This window comes from Metopolophium dirhodum, chromosome 5 (genome assembly GCF_019925205.1).
Source record: "Metopolophium dirhodum isolate CAU chromosome 5, ASM1992520v1, whole genome shotgun sequence".
Classification (NCBI taxonomy): Eukaryota; Metazoa; Arthropoda; class Insecta; order Hemiptera; family Aphididae; genus Metopolophium; species Metopolophium dirhodum.
Window position 1 is genome coordinate 30,452,914 of NC_083564.1, and position 9,999 is coordinate 30,462,912.

Genomic DNA, 9,999 nt, shown 5'->3' on the forward strand with positions numbered 1-9,999 from the left:
GACTTTGTTGTGTGTAAATTATTGTATCACGTTGTAATAGTATATATTAATATAGTGTAATGACGCAATTTTTTGGTCGCTTATGCTCGTGATAGTATATAATTATGTACACATATATACATGGCGATTCACATAGCCTGCTCACCTTATTTAATTTATATAATAAAGGTGTTATTCAAAATCTGATTTTTGGAATTATTAATATATTATGTCTCTTAAAGACTAAATATATTTTCAAAATTGTTGGGTATTTTTTTTCTATCGCCTACTGAAGGAGTATCCCACGGAGACACAAACTTCTGTTTTTTTTTTTTTTTAAACGAGAGCCCCTCTTTTTTACTGTAAGTTATTTAATAGACATTTTTTGAAAATTTCTATGTACCTTGATCAAAATAATTTGAACGAGTAGTTTTCAGTTATTTTAATTTTTACAATAGGGACAATAATAGTAATGTTCTTAAAAATGGTTTTACAAAAATATGAAATATATGTATTAATGAAACTAATGTTTATAATATACTTGGACAATTTTTACAAATTACAAATATTAATATTATAGACATATATAAATATATTTAACAACATATTTTATAATTTGTGAAAATGGTCCAAGTAAAATTATCACTAGTTCCAATATTACATATATTTCATATTGTTGTAAAACCATTTTTGAGGAATATTATCCATGGTACAGACATTTTAATAACTGATAAACTATTCGTGAAAATTGTGAAAATGTTCAACATGTATCTAGTTAATCAAAATGTTCAAAAAACTTATCCACTGTCTAATAATAATTTACAGTAAAAAAGGATGGTTCTCGTCTGAAAAACAGAAGCTTATATCGCCAGAAGACACTCCTTAAGTAGTAGTTACATTAAAAAATATGGTATTTGAGTAAAAATTCCAAAAATGAAAATTTGAATGAAGTCATTAATAAAAGAAAACAAGTTAAGAAAACTCACTCTGCGAGCGTGCTAAATTCCCGGTCCACAAACGTATTTTAACACAACGCAATAATGTATCATTCCATATACAATTTATGTACAGTAACTACGGACAATAAATAAATAAAAATCAACAATATAATATAATATCAAAAATCATAACTATACAGTATGTTTTAAACATATTCTCAGAAACCCTAAAATGGAGGTGAGAGTTGAGCAATGGATATGCTTGATGATTCATCCTGTATATGGTTGTATGCAGCGGCGATGTGATATCATTTTGAGCAGTTGGATGATTAGATATCAAATTTTTACTATTTTTTTTTTTTTTTTGAAGATTTCTGTTATCATTTTTTTACTGTTTTCCAAGGTCGATAGTATCCGGGGACTCGTCATCAATTCAGAATTTTTTTTTTCATAACCGCAACAGTATCTGTTATACGCAAACAACCACGGAAATATACGATTCATCTTCCTGTTAACTGACACGACACAAACTACAAAATATATGTATTATATCTTATCTCCTTTTATTCACAGCGGTGGTCCAGAAAAACCGTACACGATATTTTGGCGTTCAGCAAAATGATAATTTTAACGACCTCAATCTCTATTTTATGGGTATTTTCTACGATCTCATAAACTCCACCTGTATGGCCATATTTTATTATAATATTGTTATGTGTATATTGTTTAACGCATTTTTTAAATTTTCGGTAAAAATTATTTACGATTTTTGTAAAACGCGCTTACGATATCATATTATTATCAATATAATACAGAATGGCGAGCATCTGGTTTGCTCACATAATGTACGCATAATATAATATTGTGACACTCGGAGACGGTCTGAGGTTTATGCCGCCTTTGACAATATTTTTCCATTGTCAACTAATGTCTATAATACAATAACAATAATAATATCTACTGAATTGGTGCGCTTGGTAAAGGCCAATCATGTTACGGAGATGTATTATAATAACGTAAGTACCTAATATAATAATGGAAGGATAATGTAGTCGAATTTCGGCTACTTTAGAATCGTTAACATTCAATTATAGGTACCTACGAGATAAATAAAAGGAAGCGGACGGAATCATCAAAAACATTAAAATACCGTCAACGCTTGCGTATAAAAATAAACCTTCACTGAAGGGTGGGCTATGGAACGTCAACACCACTAAACGTCTAATTATTATTATGAAATAAATGCATTGGCTTGGAACTTTAGGCATTTGCATATTTGTCTAGAAGTGCATATTGAAATTCTGATTCGATACAAATTCGATTCATAGTACATATTATATTTCAAATACAAAAATTTTTGCTGCATAATTTTATAGGTTAACAAAAAAATATTAGATTTATGAAAACCAAAATTCTAAATTTTATAATATCGTGTTAATGTGTTATACCCAATGCACTCCACAATAATACTATAATCTATATAGTATTGAGAACTCGTAGGTAATAGTCAAGGTTATGGATACGATAGATATTAGATACGAGATATACGTGCCAGCCGACCGGCCAGTATTTATTTTTATCCAAATTTATCACTGCAATAATATATTGTACCATGATATAAATTAATATACATTGTAAATCGTAGGTAATTCGTAAAAAATTATGTCGGTATTAGGTCGTTATCAGTTTAAACACAATATTATTTCTGTTCGTTGTACTTTCAGATTAGATTTTAAAATAACAAAAAAAAAATATGCCTTTCAAAACGGACGATGCCTTTAAAATTATCGTATAAAAAGAAACTAAAACACGTGTACGCAAGTATAACTAAAACTGCAGCAGATACTGCGTAGTTGGGCGTAAATAATGACTTGAAGTTTTAATAATGATATTGCACAATCGCATTGTATGTTTCCTATTACATTAAGTAATGTAAGGAAAGCGGCAATTGAAAAAAAATAACGGAAATCAGGAAAACATTTGTTTTTATTTTTAATATAAAAGTAAAAAAACTTTTAACAAGTCAATATTTAATTAAATACCTTGTAGAACAATAGTTTTACTTTATCATATTTGAGTAGCGTTCGAATCTTATAGGTGCGACAAAAGTGGTTATTTTGTGGCTTAGCCCTCCAAAGATTGCTTATTGGAAACTTCCACTTTTTTTCTAACTGAAATAACACTCTTTATGGAACATAATAAAAAAAATTACTAAAAGTTGCATTTTGCAGCCGATGAAACACAATTTTATTGTAATTATTGTTTCCATTAATATAATATTATCTATTAGGTATATCATTAAGACGAGTGCTGTTTAAAGCGTAATACAACGATTTAATTTTATGTTGGCTAAATGGCAATTTTTAACGACGTCGCGAGAGGAAGATTTATCTGTGGCATGGCCAAACGAGGGAAAAATAACCTAACCCAACAGCAGCGCAGGGCTCTACCGTAATGTATAATAATACTATAACATGCATCATGGTGAAATGCTGAAAACCAAAGGGTCCATCGGCGTCGGCGGCGGTGGTCATTATATTATTGCAGTTAGGAGAGATATTTATTATGTATAATATAATATTATAATAACCGTGGGCGTGTGAGATGGTCGTGAAAACGCTGATCGACAAAATTTACGATCGGCGTGTGTCCTGGCGGCGGCATAAACGAGCCGACGACGTATTTTCGTATAATTGGTGAAAAATTCGAAATGTTTCGCGGAACCGGGAGGGGGGTCGGTGTATGAATCATGGCAGCTAATTGACGCGATGGCGGAATGGGCTGCGGTGTAAACGCGCATTCACGGGGCGCGTTCGTATAATACAATAATAATAAATTTTACGATGTATGTATACTTGCAGTGTATTATATATGTGTGTGTGTAATGAAATTCGCGCACAAGAGACATCTGAACGAGAAAACCCACTTCCGCCGCCCGGACAGGGTTATTATATTTATATAATTTATTTCAAAGACCCTCTGCCGCCGCCGCCGGTATGGTAAATAATAATAATTGAATCGCCCCGGACGCGCCCCGCCGCGTGGTATTTGCACTGCGATAGTGTTATATAATATTATTATCACACACATGCAGCGGCGTAAAGCATTTTGTTTTTGGTGATGCCCAGAAAATTTCTATATAGACTACCTACCTACCGCACCAGCACGAATCGCGGAACAAAATTATCGAGAAAAAAAATCCCATTATAAAAGTTAATCGATTTATAATATAAATGCTTACTCGATGATAATTTGGGCCCGGATTGAGTGCCCTAAAACAATCAACAAATGCTCTAAAATGACCAGAAATGCGTTTTAAATGAATTAATGCCTTTTAAAAAATGACCCACATGTTTTTGATACGCACGCAAGTGAGAAGAAAATGATGGTTTAACTTTCATCATGTTAAACACTTCTTTATATTAACTAAACTAAAAATAATTCAAAATCATAATATACGAAACACAATATTTAATTACATTTAACGTGCCTATCACATTATTTCCATAATTTATATTATTCTGAGGAATTTTTTCCAATTACCCATCACAACAACCCCCTTTCAATCAAATTAGTACCTACTCATTTTAGTTTTTTTTCAACTGAAATTATCTTTCAATTATACACAAGTCGTAAATAATAAGTAAATTAAAATATGTAATACTAAATGTTCATTAGTTATAAGACTACCTCAAGCTCACTGATCTACGCAGTCTTACGCTAGTAAAATATTTATTATTATCATAATAATTACAGTATTTAAATACTTTCATCTATTTTTTCTATTTAGCATAATATTATGCGTTTATGTTTTAATATTTTATACTACCTATGATAGACGGGAATGCAGGCACGTAATTTAATATTTTTTTATAATAATTGTTGGTACCAAAATATTTTAAAATAACTTTTACAGATCACAATACAAGCGATATAGTTATTTAAATAGTATATTATGCCTGCAGTAATAAATATGTCACCGGTAATATTAGTTAAACCTACCCATGAATGCAATTTTTGGATTATTTTTATAATTTTGTATTTTGATGGAAAACTATAATATTATATTGTTGTGATTTCTTATTATCAGTTAGGACTTTCAGCACAGAACTTTGTGCTTTAAGTTTGTGCAGGGTGGTTCTAATTATTAGTATAATCGATATCATATCATGCCACAACTGATATCTCTATCGATAGTGAATTCAAAAATCACCATAATACGTTATCATATTATATTATATTATTAAGGACGTACTGCTGAGATTCGTAAATTTTACCGATAGTATTATATTTGTTAATTTAATTAAATTTACAAAATGGTTGTTTTTACTAGTTTGGTATAATTAATAGGTTTTAAATTCTATTGAACTTGTAATTAATTTGCTAATTGTTTTGTAATTTATAATTGTATAATTACCACAACTTCCACGTAACGTAGGTATGCATAGGTATTATATAATTATTAGATATTAAATTATATAATAGTTTCAAATATTTAACAAAAACATATTGATAATAATTCAAACATTGAAATTTGGAATCACTAAATAAAATCAATTAAAAAAAAAAAAGTATTCACAATATTGTACTAAATTAAACGTATATACATTTCACATAAAAAATGTTGTAAATACAGAACAATATCGTTCTATACGAATCGTAAAACCGTTATTATATACTATATAGTCGATGTAATATTATATTCTAGATAAATAAACATAATAAATTATTTTAAATTATTTACGATTTCCGATGTAGAGGGGGGGGGGGAGTCCGAGGACCCAACCTGGTTGGTTCACCACATCCATTTACCTATATATTAAATATGCGTCTGTGTGTGTGTGTGTGTGTGTGTGCAGGTAAGCATGCTACGAGTCGTACACAATATATAATTATATGGTAAAAAAAGTATCACTGAACCGATATATCAGTGGCGAACACGCCACTGCAGCGGGTAGAATAATATCAGCAGAGACTATAATATCATAATATATTATTAAACAGCAGCTGTTGCTGCTTGCTGTCTCTAATTATTGCTCGTCGTACCGCACGTGTCTCGTATCGTCGTCCGCGAGTCGTCGTCGTACACGGTCGCTTCACTGCCGAGGAATAATAGTGTTTAAAAAATATACGATATATATTAATAATATGATACCTAAAATACGTCACGTCGTGTAAGGTACGAGCATATTATTGCTATTGTAAATTCATATATTGTATATTCACAGAGAGAGAGGGGAAAAAAATATTATGCAAATTTGATCGCGACGACATAACCCGCGATACGCGCACGCCGCCGCGGAATGAGCGTTGAGGCGAACGAAAAATCGTCGGAAATAAAACATATTATATTTCGTATATGTGTATGACATGTACGTGAGGGCGATGGCACGTGCGTGTGCAAATTTGCAAATTTTTGGAAAAAAAGAACCCCCGGAAAACAAAACAGTTTTACATATTGTTATTGGTGAATTGTGTATACAATGGCGCTTACACATAGCTACACATCCTATGGAGGTAGGCATATAGAGTATAGACAGAAATCGAGTAACATTTTCAAACAATTTTGAATACTTAGATGCTATAAAAAAATCTTCCTCCATCGCTCGAATTGACGTGATTGAAATTTCATAGTAAATAATATAATACCATAAAATCTTTTAATTTTTTGTTTTGTGGTGAATAGGTACAAAATAGGATCAAAATTACGAACATTTGGAATTCATTTTGTAGACTTAAAACTTTTCACATCATATTCAATTTAGTATATTAAACGTTTATATTTAACCAATTTTTCCATTGCAGGATGTCCTAAATATTCCGATAGGCAGTCTAAAGCAACCCCATGCTAATCCGTGGTGAATAGCTGTTGAATTTCATACGTATTTGTATTTATGTTTATTGGAAACACAAGTTCTTTGTGGAAAATCGTGGATTTTTGTTCTTTCAAAAATCAAAATATTTATTATTCAAACATTTAAATATTCAGTCAGATTATTTATATTGTAAATCTACCTGTTATAAATAACATTTTTTTTTTGTACAAGATTCGTAAATCTAAAATATTAAAAATATTTTTCCAAACTCTTTCAGTGCTGAGTATAAAAAATAAAGTGATAAAGTATACAATAAATATATATGCAAATGAACGAATGTTATACACTGCAATCGTAATAGCACTGTATAAACCGAATAGTAATTATAATAAAAGAATATCATATGTATAGAAGTTTCGCATACGATGTTGCGGAAACACAAACTAGGTTAATCGGGCAGACTATATTATCGCTGTACGCCTACATCATCAGCTGTTGTTGGCGGGCGTTAACCACAATACGATTACATACAAATATATAAGGCCTAAGTGGTACAAGCACACATCATCATGTTATACATGGTGTGTCTGTCTCCGCCTATGAATTTTCTTTTTTGTTTCATTGTGATGACTGTGGATTTCCAGGAAAATGCATTATCTTAATCTTATTGTACAACATAGCTTTCTGAACGCAAAATTTGGATCAAAGCACCAACGGATTCAATTTCATATAACTTTTACTAGGTATTTTTTAAGTTGGTTTTTTATCTTTTTAGGAAATTTCCCTCGTTTTAGTTTTTACTACTTTGTTCGATTTATTTCGGTCAATAAAACATTTTTTACACAGATTTTAATAACTATTTTATAATTTTCATCTTATAAGTCTTTGTCAACCAATTAAAATAATGAAAAATATAGGTTTTTCTTCTCAACAAAACTCATTTGTTTATGATTCTTTTTAAATTATTATTTTTTAATGCATTTTTTGGAACTCGTAATTTACTGCATTTTTGACATATTATGATGTTTTGAATGCGTTTTTTAAGATTATTTATTGCATTATATTTATATACTACTAGCAGACCCGGCGAACTCCGTTTCGCCACCAGATTCGTTTTATGTAACATTTCGTTTGGTGATTTAAAGATAAAGAAAAAAAATTTGATTATGTCATGGCGATCTTGCGGTTTTTGACCAGGTTCCAACTCGCGTTCAATTTCCGTCCACTTCGGATTGCATGTGACCGTAATAAATAAATCCGGAGTTCCATAATTTCGCACGTACGTCATAGCGTCTTGAGCGTATTCGTGCATGTGGCGTGGGCTTCCGATATAAGTTGATGGGAGAACCGTCAGTCGTCCAATATTCTGAACATCACCATCTGAATGAATAGCATCACGCAAGTGTATATAGTCCTCAGATCGTAGCTTTGGCTGATTGAATCTGATGAACGCTAAACGTTCGGTCTCGACTTTGACATACATGTCGACAGCGAATTGCTGGAATAGCCGACCGCACTTCAGAATGACATTCTCCTCATGTGTACGAATCATCATACGATACGCATAGTAATTCATTGCGCTTAGATTTTTATTATTCGTTGATACTCCTGAAAATGCAAAATTAAATGAATTGTTAATGGAAACCAATAAAAGTAATAATGGAAATAATTAGTGTGTGAATATTGTACCTGTAATTGGATCGACCATCTTCAACGTGATGTCGTATCCGTCTTGCCCTTGCCAATAAATGATTGGATATTGTAACGCATCGTACAAACGATGTGTCTCGTTTACACGATGCATGATATTGCTTCTTCGCTGAACGACAATGTCTCGTGATTTAGTTGGATCGCCAACAATAATTGCAGCAACATCATTAACGGTGGGTGCATTGAATCTTCGCACATGTTCACCTGTTGGAGTACAATCCGCTCTTATGACAAATTTGTGCGTATCCGATGGCATTCGTTCCAATGCTGTTTTGAACATATTAACCACAGCATTATTACCGTGAAAAAATGCTTGCAACTGTTCAATAATTCGTCTCTTTAACTGTTGTGCTCCCTGTATATTGCACCGCACGTTCAGCTGATCCACCATCGACGAAATGAAATATATTTGCAGAAATTGATGCGGTTCATCTGGTGTGGTTGGCACCATTGAACCATGCAAATGATATATTTGACCTTGTATCTGTAATTGCAAATAATCATTAAAATTTGTTCATGAATACATTGTAAATCGTGTGATGGTGTAGTGTGTGGTGTATATGAAGTTGTTATGTGTTGCAATTATGTGTTGGTTATGGGTGTTGTATCTTTTACCTTGCAAGTCGGCATGAAGCCGCCTTCTCGAATGATATTAGCTCCAAAGGAAGTCATGCGAAAGCAGTTATTGTATTCAAGGATGTGTTGAAGAAAATGGCTGGAATCGGGATCACTTCCATCAAACAATGTTTTCAGTGGCTGTGGTGGTGTAAGTAATGGATCCAGTTTGACTTTTCCACTTGCGCAGCACAATCCAACCGTTTCTCTTTTGAACTTTAACGCATTGCAATATCGGCATATAGTCGTCATTCGTCCAATATCCAAATTTTCATCATCACTGTAGTTCGCAGTGGGATCATATTGGAATGCCAAGCGATTGTATGATGCCAATGATCTTCGTGTGCTCACGCGATGTCTCAATCGGTCATTTTCTCTTATTATATTTTGTCTTTCTTCTCTTAAGTTCCTTGAATAGACTTGTTGCTGGCTTGCATGTCTTGTGCGGCGGCCGATGTTCGCACGTCGTTCTCTAGGCATTTTGGACTATGGACAGAGTGTTGAATTTAACTTCAAATGCACGATCCACATAATTTACACTGTGCTTAAATGAAATTAACTGAGCAGAGAATAATGACTATCTGTCAAACACTTTATCACGCACCGTTGCTATTGGTTTGAAGTACATGCTATGTATAATAGATGGCGCTGTATGTGAAAAACGATTTCCCCACTTTTCTGTTGAATTTTTCCTGAATTTTCCAGAATTTTCTTTGCTATAAACCTCACGGAGCCCAAGACCTTTCCAACGAATGCAAAACCGTGGAAATCGGTTCGTGCGTTCTGGAGTTATAGCGTCAGGGAGGAAAACCGGACTTATTTTTATATAATAGATTTAATACTTATAGACCTAATTATTTATAATATAAAGTTTATATAATATTATTATTATGATTTCAAATAGTCGTTAAAATCTATAACATGTTCAGGCTCGTTAAGAT

The 9,999-nt window shown here is 32.3% G+C and overlaps 1 protein-coding gene across 1 annotated transcript; it reads right to left on the reverse strand.

Annotated features, from left to right (window-relative positions):
- Window positions 1-7,351: 7,351 nt before the first annotated feature.
- On the reverse strand, window positions 7,352-9,574 carry LOC132945691 (uncharacterized). Its single transcript, XM_061015455.1, has 4 exons — window positions 9,059-9,574; window positions 8,423-8,927; window positions 7,809-8,341; window positions 7,352-7,417 (listed from the first exon to the last, which is right to left on the reverse strand). Exons 1-4 carry the CDS (start codon window positions 9,536-9,538, stop codon window positions 7,352-7,354), a joined length of 1,584 nt encoding a protein of 527 aa, XP_060871438.1. The 5' UTR covers window positions 9,539-9,574.
- Between the last annotated feature and the right edge of the window lie 425 nt (window positions 9,575-9,999).